This window comes from Vipera berus, assembly GCF_964194415.1.
Source record: "Vipera berus genome assembly, chromosome: 5".
NCBI lineage: Eukaryota > Metazoa > Chordata > Lepidosauria > Squamata > Viperidae > Vipera > Vipera berus.
The window spans coordinates 99810316-99831875 of NC_138207.1; the positions used below are offsets into that span (position 1 = coordinate 99810316).

Sequence of the window (21560 nt, forward strand, 5' to 3'; positions counted from 1 at the left end):
AAAGCCAGCTCCTCGGGTTTCAAGTCAATCTAGCAATTTTGAATTGGTAAGATGGCACTTCAGTGCAACGTCTCTTCAAGGGGTTCCTTTAATTTGCCTCCCTTGGAATAAACCAGTTCAACTGGTAGAGTAAAGAGGCTCCAGAAAAATCAGGAAAATCATGTTCTTTTTTATTATTACTAAAAAAAGGATGGTTCCATCTTTTACCTTTGATACGTAGTGCTTGGAACTTCTGTTTCAATTACTAAGTAGAACGTGGTCATTACCTTGGGTGGGATAACTAGAAGTCGATGGCAACCACCTACCTGTTGCTTATAAATCTCCCCAAATGTTCTGTGTTGTGGAAAGCAGAAGAATAGAATAGAATAGAATAGAATAGAATAGAATAGAATAGAATAGAATAGAATAGAATAGAATAGAATAGAATAGAATAGAATAGAATAGAATAGAATAGAATAGAATAGAATAGAATGGAATGGAATGGAATGGAATGGAATGGAATGGAATGGAATGGGATGGGATGGGATGGGATGGGATGGGATGGGATGGGATGGGATGGGATGGGATGGGATGGGATGGGATGGAATAGAATAGAATAGAATAGAATAGAATAGAATAGAATAGAATAGAATAGAATAGAATAGAATAGAATAGAATAGAATAGAATAGAATAGAATAGAATAGAATAGAATAGAGCTGGGAGGGACCTTGGAGGTCTTCTAGTCCAGCCCCCTGCTCAAGCAGGAGATCCTACACCATCTCAGACAAGTGACCGTCTAGCGCCTCTTCTTAAAAATCTCCTGTGATGAAGCACCCACAACTTCTGAAGGCAACTTCTGTTCCACTGGTTAATATTCCTCACTATCAGGAAGTTTCTCCTTAATTCCAGGTTGCATCTCTCTTTGGTCAGTTTCCAACGATGTTTCACATGGAACCCCCTTGCTGTCTCTCTAGAGTGGAAATGCTACCCTATCAAGAGTGATGAAATAAAAATTCTTTCATATATTAAGCAGAGATGAACCACTATTTAGCCACATTTCAAGCTTTGAGCTGTGGTGGTGCAGTGGTTAGAGTCCAGTACTGCAGGCTACTTCTGCTGACTGCCAGCTGCCTGCAGTTCAATTCTCACCGGCTCAAAGTGGACTCAGCCTTCCATCCTTCTGAGGTCAGTAAAATGAGGACCCAGATTGTTGGGGGAAATATGCTGACTCTGTAAACCGCTTAGAGAGGGCTGTAAAGCACTGTGAAGCGGTGTATAAGTCTAAGTGCTATTTCTATTTGTCCTTTCTCTCTCTCTCTCTCTCTTTCTCTCCTTTTTTTTCTTCTTTTTTGTCCCCGTGCTACTCAGATAAGCGGAAGAAAATGCATTCTAGGTTTATTAGAGAAAGTTCTCATTTGCTTCATTGGAAGAAAGTTTGATTGCATTTCCGAGTCATTTTAACTTCTCTTATTAGATCTTTTCATGGAGTTGTTTGATCCACCAAGATCCCCGGTAGTGATTTTTGTAGAGAGAAAGACAACGGATTAGATGAAATACAAAGATAAGTTCCAACTGTTCTATGATTTCAAGAACCTTTGAAAATATCTTACATTAGCAAATTCCCTGTGTTACACACTGTGTGAATTAATTCATCTATTGAACATGCCAACATCAATAATTAAAAGAAGGGATAGTATTGATTTAATTGTCTTTTATTTCCTTTCTCATCTGAGTTTACTGTCAACAGGGTATAAGTGTTTTGTTGACAGCATCAGTGTATTCTTGATATGGTTTGAATTATTTAGTGATGGAAGAGAAAAAAGATTGGCATGTTGTGTGGGTGTTGAATTGTCTAAAGGTTAATTGGGCAACCTGGGAAAGGACAAAATATCATATTACTGCCATTGATGGGTTACTCAGTTGCTGATTCCTATCCCCTACCATTCACAGCTTTTCTCTAAGTAGCCACTTTAAGAGAACTGCATCCACTATGTTTAACTTGGTATTTGTTGCTAATTTGAAAATAGCTACTTATTCTAGAAGTATGGAAAAGAAAGGCCAATCTGAGTATTGGGGAACATGGAGAGAATGCAAAATATGAAGACACAGCTCAGGTAGACATGAAGAAACCAAGGTACTATAAAACAGGGTGCCATCAACTTACTTTAAAAAAAACATTTTTCCCCCAAATCTTCAGGAATATTTGGGATGCACAACTGACTGTTCAGACACAAACAATCAGGCTGTCCCAGATCAATGAACCCACCAGAGACCACTGTATTGCAGTCTTCTTGTGAGGAGTTGTTGTTAGGAGCACTTGTGGTTAAACTCAAGGCTAATCCTTGTCCAGAGAGGAACTGAAGAACCATTCTACTCACTATGGATCCATCTGCAGTTTATGATTTCTTCCCTGGAAGTTAAGAGTAGGTCACTCATTCCCATTTACATACCTAATCCCTGTTGTCTACAAAAATGAACTCATGAGTTCTGTAGATGAGAGAGAGAGAGAGAGAGAGAGAGAGAGAGAGAAAATAAGAAAGTTGGAAGGGTCTTCTAGTTCAATCCCCTGATCAAGCAGGAGACCCTATATCATTTCAGACAGATGGCTGTCCACTTTCTTCTTAAAAACCTCCAGTGATGGAGCATCCACAATGTCCAAAGACAAGCTGTTCCATTGGTTAATTGTTCTCATTGTTAGGAAGTTTCTTCTTAGTTCTAGGTTGCTTTTCTCCTTGATTAGTTTCACCCATTGCTTCTTGTCCTGCCTTCTGGTGCTTTGGGGAATAGGTTGACCTTCTCTTCTTTGTGACCGCCCCTCAAATATTGGAACATTGCTATCATGTCCCCCGTAGTCCTTCTTTTTTTTTCTAGACTAGCTGTTCCCAATTCCTGTTCTTCATATCTTGTAGCTTCCGGTCCCCTAATCATCTTGTTGCTCTTCTCTGCATTCATTCGGCCTTGTCTATTTTCCAAAGTTATCCTGTTACAGCTCCAGTGAAATATCAGTCGGTTAAGTACAGCTTCCCACTGTTTCCTGAATGGCCACAGTTTGCTGTCTGACTCTTTCTTACAGCGCAGCATAATCGCAGGCATTTCTCTTGTATGATTCTACAACGCAAGCAAATCCAGCGAGGGCTGATCATCAGCATAATGTTGCCTTGAGGAGCCTCCGAAATTTCACCCTGCCAAGGAAGATTTCAGACTGACAAGTTTAAGTGGCTCCTGTCTAGAGGCAGAATCAATAAAATACTCCTTGTAATTTGTGCAGCCACAAGGTGGGTGAAAAGGAAGATGTTTTGTAAGAAAGTTGCCTGTAGGGTTAACATTTCACTGTTATGTTCGTAATATTCCAATTAAATCAAATGAGAAAGAAGGACTCCAGTATCGGAGGAAGTGGAGATATATATATATATATATAGATATATATATATATATATATATATATATATATATATATATATATATATATATATATATATATATATTAACATTCGTAATGCTAGATTCAAATCATTTATTATACAGGTGGATTGAATGCCTGCAATTCATTGCTAGCAAGATTTTCAACTTTGAAAATCCCCTCTCTATTTCTAGCTGGTTACGAAACAGTGTAATTTAATCAGCCGCTTATACGATCCCCAGTAGTTTCAACTGCCAATATGCTGGAGATACTTGGGAGACTATAATTTTTCGGGCTGGGAATACCAATTATGTCAACAACCACCAGCATTTTCTATGAGTAAGAACAAGACTGGTTTTCCTCCCCTCCCAGTGACTTCAGACTTTCATTTGCAATGTTGTTTTTGGAAATAATAGCTATCAATAGAAAACAGAGAAATCAACAACATCTACAGACTATGCAAAAGAGACAATCAACCAGCCCAAGAGAGAGAGAGAGAGAGAAAAAACTCCAGCACTTCTCCACCAGTAATCAGATCAGCATAGATTAACTCCAAGGTCAACTTCAGACCAACAATCAGGTAAACAATAACACAATCAAGAAACTGACAAAGAAGGCAACAGTAAACAGCTCAACCAAAGACAGTCCACCCAGAGACAGGGCGAGCCCTTAAAGCAGGGGTCTGCAGCCCACTAGGAGCTGGGCAAGCAAGCAAGGGAAGCCCCATCTGTGCATGTGCAGGATCCAGAAAGGGTGCAAAACCACACTCCCCGGGTCTGTGCAAAATCTGCCCTCCATGGAGGCTTGAGTTCTGCTGCTCTAGAATATAAACTGAGAGCTAACAGCCCTCCTTACTAGCACTGATGATGTTACCTAGTTTGGGTGATGAAACGTCTGCAAGAAAACAACCCAGCTCAGAGAACACCAAGGACCCCACAATCATCATCTTCTTCTTCTTCTTCTTCTTCTTCTTCTTCTTCTTCTTCTTCTTCTTCTTCTTCTTCTTCTTCTTCTTCTTCTTCTTCTTCTTCTTCTTCTTCTTCTTCTTCCTCCTCCTCCTCCTCCTCCTCCTCCTCCTCCTCCTCCTCTCCATAACCCACACTCTCTTCTAGCACTGATGACGTTGCCTAGTTAGAGCAATGAAATGTCTGCAAGAAAACAAGCAAGCTGAGAGAGCAGCAAGGACCCCACAATCATCTCCTCCTCCTCCTCCTCCTCCTCCTCCTCCTCCTCCTCCTCCTCCTCCTCCTCCTTCTTCTTCTTCTTCTTCTTCTTCTTCTTCTTCCTCCTCCTCTTCCTCCTCCTCTCCATAACCCACACTCTCTTCTAGCACTTATGATGTTGCCTAGCTAGAGTAATGAAATGTCTGCAAGAAAACAGGCAAGCTGAGAGAGCAGCAAGGACCTGCTCAAATAATAACATGTATAATAATTATATATATGTTTTCTGAGGTTTTCGCGGGTGTTTGTATGTAGATCTTTGGTCATTCGGGGTTTTTTCCCACGTAGAATTGAAGGTATAAGAGCAACGTTTCGACAAAATCTCATCCGTCATCCTCAGGCTGGTGGCTTCAGCTAAATGCTTGTTAACTATTTAGATTAGATTACCTTGCTAGGCCCCAAACATGGGACAAATCTTTATTTCCCATTTCAGCCTAACCGAAGGCCATCGACAGGCAGTAGTCACAACAGTGACAGATCATATTTGTGTAAATTTTAGATTGCTAACGAAGAATTAAAGGGAGACTGATATGCATTTCAAACTTATTTGTTTTCATCAGTCAGCCATACCCTTCTGAGATTCGAACCATATATGTATGTATATGTGTGTGTGTGTGTGTCTGTGTCTGTGTCTGTGTGTCTCTGTGTCTGTCTGTGTGTGTGTGTCTGTGTGTGTGTGTGTTTGTATAAATTATGCACAAACATGGCCCAAAGCCCTTACTATCAAAACTGAGCCATTTTGCTGCTGAATTCCACTGTCATTCACTGTGGAGTAGCAAAAGCATTGCCAGATCCTATTTATTTATTTGTTTGTTTGTTTGTTTGTTTGTTTGTTTATAAACTCTTTAAATATTTAATGTCATTTTTTAAAAAATGAATTTTGTTTTTAAACTGCTCAGGAACACATCTTGTTAATGTCTATAGCACTGGTGATGTTTCTACAGATAGTCCTTTCTTAGCACCCAGCTGAGGTTCTGTTAGACCCTCCCCACAAAAGCAGGTATTTATGACCTGGTTCGAATATCCAAGCCCCCTCGAAGTCCCATAATCACATTTTGGAATCTCAGCAACTAGTCCACTTTCATGGCCACCATATTAGTTTAACGAGCGCTGTGTTTGCTTCACATCTGCTGGGGGAAGAAACCATATAGAATAACAGAGTTGGGAGGGACCTAGGAGGTCTTCTAGTCCAGCCCCTTGCTCAAGCAGGAGATCCTATACCACTTCAGACCAGTGGCTGTCCAGACTCTTCTTAAAAGCCTCCAGTGTTAGAGCACCCACAACTTCTGAAGGCAAGCGGTTCCACTGGTTGATTGTCCTCACCATCAGGATGTTTCTCCTTAGTTCTGGGTTGCTGACTTGAGTTCATCATAGGATGACCTATATAATGACTGGCAAGATTTGTGACTGTAAGTTTGGACTCAGTTATGGTCCTAGGGCAAGGGCTGATGGACACCCAGAATGTTCCTGTTGAACACTCAGAAAAGCTTGAGAGAATAACAAGATTACAGAGAGACTTAAAAGTTCTAAGCAATTCTTTTCATTGTTTCATTGTTCATGTACCTTTTCCTTTCTATAAGGACAGGGGTCTGCGACCCCCCAGTCCATGGCCAGTATGGGACTGCAGCATGCCAGCAAAGCCCCATCTGCCGGATGCAGGCAGCACACAAAACTACAGCCCCTCTGGTCCACGGAAAATCCTCACTCCACGGAACCGGTCCCTGGTGCCCAAAAGGTTGGGGACCTCTGGACTAGGAGATGGGCAACCTACGGTAAGGATGTCCATGGAGCTTTTCAATCATCCAGGTCATGTCTGCCTTTTTCAAGAGGCAACTGGACATCCTTTATTTTCCCTTGAAAGGCGTTTCACTTCTCGTCCGTGACGCTACTTGGGTGAGAAGCAAAACCTCTTCAAAGGAAGACAAAGGAAGTCCAGTCACCTTTTTGGAAAAATGAAAAAAAAAAGCATCTTTGCAACTACGACAAGAAGGATGTTTTTCAAGAAAAGTGGAGCAGCAAACGTGATCACATTCCAAATCGGACGAGGCTTGATCTGTGCCCCCTTAGGGACTTTCCCATACCTGGCTAGAGATAATTAGAAAATGCGTCTGTATCTTTTGCGTGCAAAGCTGGTCCTGCGTCTCGAGAACATGCAATTGCACCCAAGAAAGAAGACAGAAATGTCCTGCCACTCATTGTCTATAAATGGTCTTGCCAACATTTTCACCCTCGGGGGAAGAAAGGATTTTAATAGTCCATTCCATGATATCCAGCAGCTTTTTTTTTGCAGAGGAACTGCTACTGGATATCTTCTATTAACTGCAGTTAGTTCTGGGGTCAGTTGGCTTGTAATCAGAGCACTTGTTAATTCCAATTTGGTTTGCAAGAATACACACCGAGCACTCTACAGTCACTTCAGGAAATGTGGTTAATTTCCTTTTTGTCAGCAGCCAAGAGTCCTTGTAAGATTGCAGGGGGATATAAAAGTGATAAATACATAAACAAGCAGGAAGCAAAACAGATCACCACGTAGTGCTAAGGATGGATGAATTATCCATTTTACTTTCTTTCACAATCAAATGTCTGGTTTTGATCCTCCATTTCTGAACAAAGAAATATGCTGGTTATTTTAATCCTTGGCCAAAGAGGGGGAAAAAATACTATATCTTCTGTCTCCCATAGAAGCTATCAATAAAAAGAGGATCTTGGACACATTAAATCCAGAGCCTAATCATGTAACCTGGGATTTTTCACTAGTCAAATGAATTGATAAGATTCCTAAGGCTTGATCCTTGCAGCTTTCGATTGGTATCAGAGTTGTGCAAACTGGATCTAATTTGGATGTTCATAAACATTTGGAAAATTCTTCTTATTTGCCTGGGATGCCCAAATCTTTGGAATAGAATAGAATAGAATAGAATAGAATAGAATAGAATAGAATAGAATAGAATAGAATAGAATAGAATAGAATAGAATAGAATAGAATAGAATAGAATAGAATAGAATAGAATAGAATAGAATAGAATAGAATAGAATAGAATAGAATAGAATAGAATAGAATATGGAATAATTAGACTAGACTAGACTAGACTGGACTGGACTGGACTGGACTGGACTGGACTGGACTGGGCTGGGCTGGACTGGACTGGACTGGACTGGACAGGACAGGACTGGACTGGACTGGGATGGTATGGAGTATGGAGTATGGAGAAGAGAAGAGAAGAGAAGAGAAGAGTTGGAAGGGACCTTGGAGATCTTCTAGTCCAACCCCTTGCTCAGGCAGGAAACCCTATACTCTGCATTGAATTTGTTTCATTTCTGGACCACTAAAACACTTGCACAAAACCCCTTTAATTTAGTCTTTGCTCCAACATCATTTCATTCAATCACTGCGATGCTCGAAAGATGAAAAATATTTACAGCAAGTGTAGCCAATATGAACTACAACATCTCTACAGGTGCCTATGGACATTTTTAAAGTCCCACTTGGCTAATGGGTCTTCTATTACTTTAACTACAATAAAAAAAACACCTCCCTTTTTACGACCCTGTAATCCCTTAATTTGGGGTAGAGTCGGGGCAACTGGATGGAGCATAGCGTTTGCTGGCCGGATGCCCTTCCTGATGCCTATGTGGAGCTCACAGCAGATATTTTCTCTTTGCGCCCCAGGAGAGAAACATCTGCCCCTACTAGGACTGAACTCTCAACCTTTCGAGAGGGAGGCAAACATCTTCACCACTAGGCCACCATGTCACCCCTCATTGCTTTAACCACAATATTAGATGAAAAGCTTACACTGAATAGGAAACTCATGTTGAAGTCAGTGAATGGTGCCCAAAGCCAAAAATATGTTTTAATTCATAAGCCTTTGGATATATGTAAAGCCAACCCCTCTCTACATCTATCCTAACACCGTCATTCTTTTCTTTTCCTCTTTGAATCACTAATCACTGTCCAGGAAGCAACTTCATCCTTGGTCTTAGTGCAGAAACACCCGACTGTGAGTTAAACACAAGCCAGAGATGTTTAGGCTATTGTCGGAGGTTAGCAAAACCTATTTTCCCTTTAGCAATTAGATCATTCGTATGAATAATTCAGGACTCTTCGATCTCTCATTTCACTGTAATATCAATGCTGGTATTATATATATATAAAGAGAAAAATTCCTTATGTGTCTAATCACACTTGGCCAATAAGGAATTCTATTCTTGATAGAATTGCGAAGGACCTTGGTGGTTTTCTAGTCTAATCCACTCCTCAAGCAGAAGACTCTACGCCATTTCAGACAAGACTGTCCAGTAAATCTTCTTAAAAACCTACAGTGATGGAGCACCCCCAACTTTTGAAGGCCAGCCGTTCCACTGGTTAATGGTCCTTACTGTTAGGAAGTTTCTCCTTAATTCCAGGTCGCTTGTCTCCTTGATTAGTTTCCATCTATTGTTCTTGTCTTGCCTTCTGGTGCTTTGGAAATAGGTTGTCCCCCATCTTCTATGTAGCAGCCCCTCAAATATTGTCACCCCTCGTCCTTCTTTTCACTAAATTAGACATACCCAATTCCTGCAACTGTTCTTCATTTATATATGACTTGCAACTATTCACTGCACTCTCCCTATATCCAATCCCACTCTTTCGGTCTTTCACCCATTAATACTCAAGTCCATATTCCTCTTTCTAACATTCCCTGCAAATCATCATGGCATCAGAGGTACACAAAAGAACAAGCATACCTCTAACGTCAACACCAGAACTGCTTGTACACTCACCCCTAAATTTTAACCAACATCTACGAGTCTGAATGAATACACTAAGGTATTTTGTATCCAACATTCTGATTTTTTTTCCAATTCAGCAAAGGGTGATCCTGCTTATTATTAGAAGCTTGGTAGTAATTCAAGGCAACAATGACCTGAGACTGCATGAAACCTACAAAGAACAATTGCAGGAACTGGTTATGTATAGTCTAGTGAAAAGGAGGACCAGGAGTGACATGATAGCAGTTTTCCAATACTTGAAGAACTGCCACTAGGAAGAGAAGGGTCAACCTATTCTCCAAAGCACCCGAAGGCAGGAGAAGAAGCAACGGATGGAAATCAATCAAGGAGAGAAGCAACCTGGAACTAAGGAGAAATTTCCTGAGTGAGAACAATCAACTGGTGGAACAAATTGCCTTTCAGAAGTTGTGGGTTCTGGAGGCTTTTAAGAAAAGACTGGACAGCCCATTTGTCAGAAATAGTATAGACCTCCTGAGTGAGCAGGGGGTCGGACTAGATGGCCTCCCAAGGTCCCTTCCAACTGTGTTGCTCTTACTGGAATAATCCTGAAGACATCTTTTAAGTGGCTTGATATGCTGCAAAGATCATTTTCCCTTATATCTCTGCAGACTAAGCTTGAAATGCTCCAATCCAGAAATTGATGCCTATCCGAAAAAAATATATTTTCTGAGAGTAGTACCTAGTGTAGAATATCCTCCCCACTTTCACACACTATATTTTTTTGATCAGATGTGGCCTGTTTCTTTCCAAGATCCTTCCCTTCCTCCCGCTCTTTCCTTCTTCTTTTTTCTTTCTTCCCCTTCTGTGCAATTAAATTTGCTCCAAGTCATTTATTTTTAAGTGCCTGGTATTAAAAAAAACAGCCACTACCAATCCTCTAGTTCTGCTCTGCAGAGATGCAAATTATCAACAGTGTTGTTACTTGGAAAAAGCTTTTAAAGAGGGTTTAAACACCTGAAAGGGTCAGACTTATTTATTTATTTATTTTCAAAGTATTGTGAACTAGAATAGAGTAGAGTAGAATAGAATAGAATAGAGTAGAGTAGAGTAGAGTAGAGTAGAGTAGAGTAGAGTAGAGTAGAATAGAATAGAATAGAATAGAATAGAATAGAATAGAATAGAACAGAGGATGGGATGGAATGGAATGGAATAGAATAGAATAGAATAGAATAGAATAGAATAGAATAGAATAGAATAGAATAGAATAGAATAGAATAGAATAGAATAGAATAGAATAGAATAGAATAGAATAGAATAGAATAGAATAGAATAGAATAGAATAGAATAGAGAGGGCTTCAAAGCACTGTGAAGTGGTATATGAGTCTACGTGCTATTGCTATTAATACTGTATGCTGCTCAGAGTTACCCTGTGGTAATAGAATAGAATAGAATAGAATAGAATAGAATAGAATAGAATAGAATAGAATAGAATAGAATAGAATAGAATAGAATAGAATAGAATAGAATAGAATAGAATAGAATAGAATAGAATGTGGAATGGGATAGAATAGAATAGAATAGAGTATAGAGTAGAGTAGAGTAGAGTAGAGTAGAGTAGAGTAGAATAGAATAGAATAGAATAGAATAGAATAGAATAGAATAGAATAGAATAGAATAGAATAGAATAGAATAGAATAGAATAGAATAGAATAGAATAGAATAGAATAGAATAGAATAGAATAGAATAGAATAGAATGTGGAATGGGATAGAATAGAATAGAATAGAATAGAATAGAATAGAGTATAGAGTAGAGTAGAGTAGAGGAGTGGAGTGGAGTGGAATAGAATAGAATAGAATAGAATAGAATAGAATAGAATAGAATATGGAATAATTAGACTAGACTAGACTATTTTGAAAAGGAACGTGGTGGCTCAGTGGGTTAGGATGCTGAGCTTGTCGATCAGAAGGTCGGCCGTTTGGCGGGTCGAATTCTGGAAAGAATTCACAGAAGAACAGTAAAGACCATTAGGGGCCTGGAGGCTAAAACATATGACGAACAGTTGCAGGATTTGTGCATGGCTAGTCTAGTGAATCCCGAGTGCCGCGTAACAGACTGAGCACCTGTTACTCGTCCCAGCTTCTGCCAACCTAGCAGTTCAAAAGCACGTAAAAATGCAAGTAGAAAAATAGGGACCACTCCAGTGGGAAGGTAACAGCGTTCCATGCGCCTTTGGCATCTAGTCATGCCGGCCACATGACCACGGAGACGTCCTCGGACAAGCGCTGGCTCTTCGGCTTTGAAACAGAGATGAGCACCAGCCCCTAGAGTCAGAAACAACTAGCACACATGTGTGGGGGAACCTTTACCTTTTACCTTTTAGACTATTTTGTCTTTGTGCCCTGATAGAGAAACATCTGCCGTTGCCTAGGATTGAACTCTCAACCTTCTGAGTGGGAGGTGAGCTTCTTCATTTCTAGCTCACCACGTTGGTCACCTTTAGCTACTAGGTTACTCCAACTAATAAATATTCTATGTGTGAAGCTGACATACACCCTTTGGAGACCCATCAGCTTCATATTATCTTTATAAAAAAAAAAGAAATACCAAAAAAAAAATGGCAGTTCTGCTTATAAACATATGCTGGGCACGTTTCAAAGCCATCAACCTTTCAGGGAAAAAGTATGTCTAGAAATTCACCCTCACCCAGAGAACAGATGGGTGAAGGACCTTCAAGCTTCAGAATGCCAATAAAGATTATTTTTTACCATGGAACCACGGAGCAATAGCGTCGGAGTTTCTTTCCAAGCCGGCCCGCCGTGGAATCTGGTCCTCTTTGAACCACTGAATTATGACTTCTCTGGACAAAGGCCTCTGGGGCCATTCCCATGCTTTGCTGCATTAAATTAAAAAGAAATAGAGGTTAAGGCCGCACAGAGAGGAGTTGCATAAGAAAAAAAACAAAACGAACAAACTGCATCGTGGTTGCAAAATAAGAGGGACTTGGAAAAGAAGGTAGACAGGCCGTTTATCGTTCTGTTCGCAGAAGGTGACAATAGTACTTTCCACCTTCTGTAAGCAAAGTGAAGCTGTAATTGGGTATTAAATCTAGACCCCCAAAGCAAGCCAGAAGCGAGCAAGGTCACCTGGGAAAAGCTTTTTCAGCATTTTGAATGAGTCATTTTCGCTATTCTTCCCATCCCGATGCTTTTGAAACACAAGGGCTGGCTGGCACCGATTAAAGTCACAGTGAGGAGGCTGTTTAAGGATGGATTCATGGTGACAAGGAGGTCTTGGCTGATGGGCAGTAGGGAAAATAATGAAAAGCAACAGCAACATCTGAAAAGGAACTCTTTCTAAAAGCCCACAGCTGCTTTTTCAAGAGGCAACGGAAGCTTGTCCAGCCCAAGGATAAAAGACGCAAACTAAGCAATGTGATATATGCGCTGCAATGCAGCGAGCCATGTGCAGATCCGTACATTGGGGAAAACAAAACAACCACTTCGTAAATGCATGGCACAACGTAAGAGAACAAACACATCAGGGCAAGATTCAGCAGGCCGACCTCATTTCAAAGACAAAGGCCACACTTTGGAAGACAGCAAAGCCCACATTTTGCACAGAGAGAGCCAAATGGTTTGAAAGAGGAGTCAAAGAGGCCATCTAGGTCAAAACTGAACAGCCCTCTCTCAACAGAGGTTGGTGGGGAATACAACATCATCTATCTGCAGTCTACAACACGGTCCTTTCAGCAGTTCCAAGAAGGCTCCAAACCCATTTGCACCACTCAGGTGACCTTGAGGCCAAGTGGCCTCAATGAGTCTCTAAAAGAATGCAAATGACCGGCTCTGTCTGCAAGCAGTATAAATCCTTCCATTTCCCCACCATCCAGTCAGAGCTGAAGAAGCTTGTTGGATAAGAAGCGAAATGTCTTCAAAGAAAAACAAGAAAGTCCAGTTGCTTCCTGAAAAAAACACCTTTGGGACAACGATGACTTGGATGACTGAGAATCTTCACAGACATCTTACTAAGAGCAGTGGGTAACAATTCTGTGTGTTATATTTATTTGTTTGTTTGTTCAATTTCTATGATTGTGTCAGCCCATCTCTGTCAATGATTCTGCGGTAGCTTACAGCTCATAAAATATATTACACCTTTCTCTTCTCTCTCTCTCTCTCTCTCTCTCCCTCCCTTCCTTCCTTCCTACCTCCTTCCTTCCTTCCTTCCTTCTTTCCTACCTCCTTCCCTCCCTCCCTCCCTCCCTCCCTCCTTCCTTCCTTCCTTCCTTCCTTCCATCCTTCCTTCCTTCCTTCCTTCCTTCCTTCCTCTCTTTATATATATCTCTCTCTTTCTTTCAAGAATGGAAAAAAAATATTAATCACTGTCCATCTTGAATACATAATGGAAGGAGGAAGCTTTAGAGTCCACAAGGTTAATAGTGTATGGAACAAAACTGTGACTCAATGTGGATGTTCTCCTACCACAAAGCCTCTTCCCAGAAGGTAACAAGGAAAACAGGTTGTGGAGAGGGTGTGTAGTGTCCCAGACAACCCCTGAGATATTGGAACACTGCTATCATTAAATTCCATGACAGCCACTGTAAGAAGCCAAGTTGCTGTGTTATGAATTAAGAAGCTGAGGAAGAAAGAGATGGCTCATCCAGTCTGTTTCCCTTCTGGATGCATAGATTTCAACGTCGATTCTGTCCACTTTCATCAATAGTTTAGATCTTATTTTAAAATAGGCACGTTGCTTACACATGTGTCAGCTAAGAAGTGACACATAATGGAAGGGCAAGAATGGAAGGATAACTAAATTGACACGTCCACTTCAGATGAGGAAAGACAGCTAAGGTTGTTTTGTGAATTTTCGAAAGGGTCCCTGTTAGGATGTGAAGGCAAAAAAGATAGACGGGTATTGGAAACAACACTTAAATATAAATAAGAAGTCAAAGTCAACCCCCTTCCATTGTCTGGTTAGGAAACCCACCTGGATGTGGGTTTGGGTTGAGCTGGACCTGAAGGATGATTTGGTTTTGAAATGTTGCTAAATTATAGGATGTTTTTTAATAAAAAAAATCCATAAAATAAATTTGCACAGGAAGTTCATAAGGAAAGTGTCTGTGGAGATTCTCAGTCATCCAGGTCACGGTTGTCCCAAAGGTGTTTTTTTTTCCATGAGGCAACTGGAATTTCTTGTTTGTTTGTTTTTATATTGACCCAAATATATTCAAGTTTACAGTTTTCATCATTGTTGTGCTCTATTTCTGTAGAGATAAAGTTATTTCTTATATAGAGAGCAACTCCACCTCCTCTTTTGTTTAGTCTATTTCTTTTAAATAATTTAAATCCCTCTAGCTGTGTGTTCCATTTGTGGGTTTCGTCCCACCATGTTCCTGTAATGGCAACAATATCATATCCGCCCTCATTTACCTGAATTTCTAGTCACCCTGCTTACTGTTCATACTCTGCGCATTGGTGTACAGACATTTGAGTCCTTTATGACTAACCCTGTGTTTACTTGCTACATAACTTGTGTGGTGCCTAAGTTCCCCTATTTTCTTAGATTGCCGGGGACTTCTGACTGAAGAGCTGAAGAAGATTCTTGGATGAGAAGCGAAACGACTTGAAAGAAAAACAAGGAAGTCCAGTTGCCTCACGGAAAAAAAAGCACCTTTTGTAAGGAAAGAATAACTTCAACAGTCGGGAAAGGAGAGGTGCTATGAGCCCCATTAGCCATGGTATTCTGACTGGCAAGGTCCAGGAGAAGTTCCTTCTCTACTGTGGCTCCTGCCCTTTGGAACATTTTGCCTCTTGACTCCCGCTTTTCTGACTTTCCATAAAGGCCTGAAGACCTGGCTCTGCCAGTTGGCTTGGAGTTCCAATGAGGGAGCATCAAAGTGGAGGTGGTTGATAGATTAACAACTGACCTGACTTCCCCTTCTACTCAACCAATGGAATGACTTGCCTTTATAGGTTGTGAGTGCTCCATCACTGGAGGCTTTCAAAAACAAATTGGACAGTTATTTCTCTGGAATGGTATGAGATCTCCTGCCTGAGCAAGGGGTAGGATTAGACCTCCAAAGTCCCTTCCAACTCTATTACTCTATGTTCTATGTAAGGTAAAGTTTCCCCCGCACATATGTGCTAGTCGTTTCCAACTCTAGGGGCCGGTGCTCATCTCCGTTTCAAAGCCGAAGAACCAACACTTGTCCGACGACGTCTCCATGGTCATGTGGCCGGCATGACTAGACGCCAAAGGTGCAGGGAATGCTGTTACCTTCCCACCGTAGCGGTCCCTATTTTTCTACTTGCATTTTTATGTGCTTTCGAACTGCTAGGTTGGGAGAAGCTGGGACGAGTAACAGGCGCTTACTCTGCTACGCGGCACTCGGGATTCGACCCGCCAAACTGCCGACCTTCTGATTGACAAGCTCAGCGTCCTAACCCACTGAGCCACCACGTCCCTATGTTCCTCCCTTATAATTGGGGCTCAGTAATTGGCTCCTTACAGAATTTTATTTATGTCTTTTGTATAGTTTTTAACTTTTTAAGAGAAAAAACTGTATTTTGAGCCGTGGTGGTGCAGTGGTCAGGGTGCAGTACTGGAGGCTACTTCTACTGATTGCCAGCTGCCTGCAGTTTGGCAATTCGATCCTCACCAGCTCAAGGCTGACTCTGCCTTCCATCCTTCTGAGGTCGGTAAAATGAGGACCCAGATTGTTGGGGGCAATATGCTGACTCTGTCAACTGCTTAGAGAGGGCTGTGAAGCACTGTGAAGTGGTATATGAGTCTACGTGCTATTGCTATTAAGACTGTAAGCTGCCCAGAGTTACCCTGTGGTAATAGAATAGAATAGAATAGAATAGAATAGAATAGAATAGAATAGAATAGAATAGAATAGAATAGAATAGAATAGAATAGAATAGAATAGAATAGAATAGAATAGAATAGAATAGAATAGAATAGAATAGAATAGAATAGAGCTGGAAGGGACCTTGGAGGTCTTCTAGTCCAACCCCCTGCTCAAGCAGGAGAACCTATACCATGTCAGACAAAGTGACTGTCTAGCCTCTTCTTGAAAATCTCGAGTGATGGAGTGTCCACGATTTCTGGAAGCAAACTGTTCCACTGGTTAATTGTCCTCGCTGTCAGGAAGTTTCTCCTTAATTCCAGGTTGCTTCTCTCCTTGATCAGTTTCTAAGCATTGTTTCTTGTCCTGCCCTCTGACGCTTTGGAGAATAATTTGACCCCCTCTTCTTTGTGGCAGCCCCTCAAATACCAGAATACTGCTATCATGTCTCCGCTATTTATTCTTTTCTTTAGACTAGCCGGACCCAAGTCCTGCAGCCGTTCTTCGTATGTTTTAGTCTCCAGGCCTTGGATCAACTTAGTTACTCTTCTCTGATTTTTTTTTTCCAAACTCTCAACATTTCTTTTGTGATATGGTGACCAAAAAAAAAGGGTGGCCAATAAATTTTACTAACAAACAAACAAGCTCAGAGAACACCAAGGTCTCTCCACAGTTCCACCTTGAGCTACCAATATTCACTTCTGTTGGCAAATTAACTTTCTGATGAACCAAATGGTCCTTCTACCTGTTCCCCCCACCCACCCACCCCGGCCCTGATAGCCAGATGACCCACCTGTCTTTAAGGTACTTTCTTGTCCAAAGAGCTTTTGCTCCTGGCCACCACAATATTAACTGCAGCAATTGCATTCTGGCCTGACAGTTTTCTCTAGTCCTGCTCTCTTGTCTCTTTCACGACTTATTATCTCAGATGTGTGATTTAGAGAGCGCTGCACCTGTACCCTGTACCTTGGCCTCTCCACACCATTCTTAATTTTAAATGTCTTGTTACCTCCCTCCAGATGGCTTCTTTTCAAACTGAAACATCTCAAGTGCCTGGGGACATGGATAGTCCCAACCATGCTATTAGTATCTCCGAAAGAGCACAAGGATTTTCCTGGCAGAGTTTCCTAGTAAGAACGAGGGCAGAATCAACGTCTTTCACCCCTTGGTTTTCCTCAGCTGCAGTGGACAGAGAAGTTACTACTCTCCAGCACCAAACTTTAATCGTCTATAAATCTATACATCAATGCAATGAAACATGAATTTGGGCAAACTCCAGGAAAGAATCTAGGACAGCAGGGCCAGGCATGCTAGAGTCCGTAGAGTTGTAAAGAGTCAGACAAGACTTAATGACTGAACAGCAATAGAGTATCTCTCCACACAGAGCTATCTAACACTATGCAAGCAAATAGGCTGTTCAGTTTATCTGTCCATTGAAAATCAACAATTGGAGTCCATTGACCCAATAGGACCAAACCCTCCTCTTTCTACTTCTGCAAGCAACCCTCACATTAGTTCCACAGAACCCCCAGTTTCCTGGAGTAGGTTTAAGTTAGGGATCCGCTATAGCGACGAGGATCACAATAGCAATAGCACCTATCTTCACAGGGATTTACAGCCCTCTCTAAGTGGTTTACGGAGTCAGTGTGTTACCCCAACACTCTCTAAGCAGTTTACAGGGTCAACATGTTGCCCCCAACAACCTGGGTCCTCCTTTTACCGACCTCGGAAGGATGGAAGGCTGAGTCAACCTTGAGCCGGTGAGAATCGAACGGCCAACTGCAGGCAGCCAGCAGGCAGCAGAAAGAGCGTGCAGTACTGCATTCTAACCATTGCGCCACCATGGCTCATATACTTATATACTCAATCATGGAGTATAGCAATAATCCATGATTCCATTTTTTTAATCCCTCGCTCCATGCATCCATCCCTAATTTTGACTCTCTAGCCCCAATTGAAAACAATCAATAAGTAGGATCTTCCCAATTGTTCAGCTTTTGAGCTCTTACTTTCAGGATAATCATAATCATAACCATAATCATAATAGTAAAGTTGGAAGGGACCTTAGAGGTCATCTAGTCCAACCCCCTGCATAGGCAGGAAACCCTATAACATTTCAGACAAATGGTTGTCCAGTCTCTTCTTAAAAACTTCCAGTGTTGGAGCATTCACAACTTCTGGAGGCAGGTTGTCCTACTGGTTAATTGTTCTAACTATCAGGAAGTTTCTCCTTAGTTCTAGGTTGCTTCTCTCTTTGGTTAGTTTCCATCCATTGCTTCTTGTCCTACCTTCGGGTGCTTTGGAGAATAGCTTGACTCCCTCTTCTTTGGGGCAGCCCCTGAGATATTGGAACACTGCTATCATGTCACCCCTCACCCTTCTCTTCATTAAACTAGACATACCCAATTTCAGCAAGTGTTCTTCATACGTTTTAGCTTCCAGTCCCCTGATCCTCTTTGTTGCTCTTCTCTGCACTCTTCCTAGAGTCTCAACATCTTTTTTACATTGTGGTGACCAAAACTGGATGCAGGATTCCAAGTGTGGCCTTACTGAGGCATTGTAAAGTGGTATTAATACTTCTCCTCCCATTCATCCGAAATCCCCTTTTATTAGAAAACCATTCAAGATGACCTTGCGCTGAATATAGTATGGAAATCAGTTCTAAATTCCATTTTTCTTTACGGGAAGGCAAACCAACCTGACTGGTGTCACCACATCCAAGGGTGGGATGGTGCCAGAATTGGCAAGCTTGGTTTCCTGTTCGATATTCAAACCAGCTGCCTGGAACAAATTACTTAGATCGGCCACTTTTCCTTTACGGATGGCCCGTAAGGAATGCCTCCGATAGTCATCCCGAGCTTGGCGAGCCTTGTGGCTCCTTTCTTCATCTGCAGCCTTGGAACGGCGTACTGAAGGCATGAAAACAAGAAGGAAGGAAGGAAAGAATCATAAATATCTCCCTTGTTTGGCTTTTTCCTTTGAATTACAATCGTCTATAATCAGTAAAAGGTAAAGGTAAAGGTTCCCCCGCACATGCGTGCTAGTCGTTTCCGACTCTAGGGACCGGTGCTCATCTCCGTTTCAAAGCCGAAGAGCCAGCGTTTGTCCGAGGACGTCTCCGTGGTCATGTGGCCGGCATGACTAGACGCCAAAGGCGCACGGAACGCTGTTCCCTTCCCACCGTAGTGGTCCCTATTTTTCTACTTGCATTTTTACGTGCTTTCGAACTCCTAGGTTGGCAGAAGCTGGGACGAGTAACAGGCGCTCACTCTGTTACGCGGCACTTGGGATTCGACCCGCCAAACTGCCGACCTTCTGATCGACAAGCTCAGCTTCCTAACCCACTGAGCCACCGCATCCCTCTATAATCAGTGGTAGGATTCAAATGTGTGAACAACCGGTTCTCTGTCTGGATGCCACTTCCGGAAGTCCATTCCAGGCCTGGGCAACAAAACATTAGCTACCAGTTCTGCCAAAGTGGCGCGAACTGGCTGAATCCCACTGCTGTCTATAATGGTCTGTAAGAAGAACCTTGGGATGCAGGAGGAGGAGGAGGAGGAGGAGCTTCTACAGCCCAGACAACCACCATATGACAGATGTTTTGGCCTTCCAGGTGGAAAAAAAAGGCTAAGTAACACACCTTAGTAGTGATGAAGCTATGGTGGAGAATGGCAGCCAGGTGGTAAGTTTGAACTTGTAGACCTTTCCCGATCAAGGAGAAGATACAAGTCAGCCTTCCCAAGAAGACCAGGCAGAAAACAGATCGGATGAGCTCATTCAACTTTATTGTATGGCTTCATTAACAGAATCTTATAAGCCCGAAAGTATAAATCTCTCACCATCTCAGTTTGTATCCTGATAAATTAAGGAGGATCTTTTCTGAGGGTCTTTCTCTGCTTGCTGTGTATCTGCGGGCTCTCCTCCCTCCTTATCTGATCGTTCCCTAGTCAGCCTCTGTTCCCCTCCGTCTTCCCAAGGTCATACGCACATACTATCATGCCACAACATTACCCGCTTGTGCTCTGGAAGGTAGAAGCTCAAAAGTAAACCCACAGGATCCGGAAGGAAGTTGAGGAAGAAAGATCAAGCTCCCCACCTCAAGTGGAGCCTGCTTAAAGGACACTGAGTTTGCCCGCTTTACTCTCTGGAGCACGATAGAATGGGGGACATTTGCAAAGTTATGAAAGTTTTTAAGGATCTTCAGATCGAGCAGAAAAGGCCACAGATATCTCAGATCTGGAGAAGAGGAAATGTCTCCAATGAGTTCTCTGGAAATTAAAGGCAAGGAAGACGAGAACTGATTTTAAGCTTGTATGGTTTTGTTACCGTAAGTTTACAAGAAAGATACTTGTGTTGGTACTCATTACTTGGGTTCCATGCCTCAAAGGGCTCACATCGACACATGAGATGACATCCACATAAGAAAACCAAATTTGGTCTAGTGATTAAGGCACTAGGCTAGAAAGCAGGAGTTTGTGAGTTCAAGTCCCACCTTTAACCATGAAAGCCAGCTTTGGGACAATCACCAAGAGATTGTGAGTTCTAGACCTGCTTTAGTCATACCAATAATTCATAAATATGCAGAATCTCATTCGGTAGCAGTAATCACCGGCCTTGGCCAAAGCTTGGTAACTAAGCAGGGCTGGGGAATCACAAGCATCCTGGATGCTGGGAACAAACCAGTGATACATGATCACCAACAAAAAATTGCAATAATACAACTCGAAGCTTTGTTTTTATTTTTCTATACGCCGAGCTACCATATTAAGATTTGTCCAGGAAGTAATGTTTCCCCAAAGTCAGATTGAGCTGAAAAAGCTGCTGAGTCAGGCCTCAGATAAGGCGGCGCTGAAGCCTCTTCAAATGGAGCTAAAGCATCAGTCTCAATGCACAAAGAGCAACGCTCTTGAAATTGTTCAAAAATAGCTCATTTCAAGCTCTATTGCAAAGACCTCCCCGCAGAGTTGATGGTTAATAATCTGGGACTGTAATGGGAAGTTAATCGATAACAGCACCAATTGCAAAATAAAAGGAAAAGGCTTTGTAGAATGCCTTTCTTTCTTTCTTTCTTTCTTTCTTTCTTTCTTTCTTTCTTTCTTTCTTTCTTTCTTTCTTTCTTTCTTTCTTTTTCCTTCCTGCCTTCTTTGCTTCTTTCCTGCCTTCTTTGCTTCTTTCCTTCATTCTTTGCTTCTTTCCTTCATTCTTTCTTTTTCTTTCCTTCCTTCCTTCCTTCCTTCCATCCTTCCTTTTTTTCTTTTCTTTCATTTTCTTTCCTTCCTTCTTTCCTTTCCTTCCTCCCTCCCTCTTCCTCCCTCCCTTCTTCCCTCCCTCCTTCCTTCTTTCTTTTTTTCTTTCTTTCTTTCTTTCTTTCTTTCTTTCTTTCTTTCTTTCTTC

The 21560-nt window shown here is 41.8% G+C and overlaps 1 protein-coding gene across 1 annotated transcript in view; it reads right to left on the reverse strand.

Annotated features, from left to right (window-relative positions):
- The window catches only part of SH2D4B (SH2 domain containing 4B), an 84414-nt gene that overhangs the window by 18771 nt on the left and 44083 nt on the right, over positions 1 to 21560 (reverse strand). Inside the window, exons 5-6 of the mRNA XM_081329745.1 lie at positions 18865 to 19075; positions 12082 to 12209 (exon numbers count right to left, since the gene is read on the reverse strand). Coding sequence (XP_081185871.1) covers positions 12082 to 12209; positions 18865 to 19075 — 339 coding nt within the window. The remainder of the gene's footprint in view (positions 1 to 12081; positions 12210 to 18864; positions 19076 to 21560) is intronic.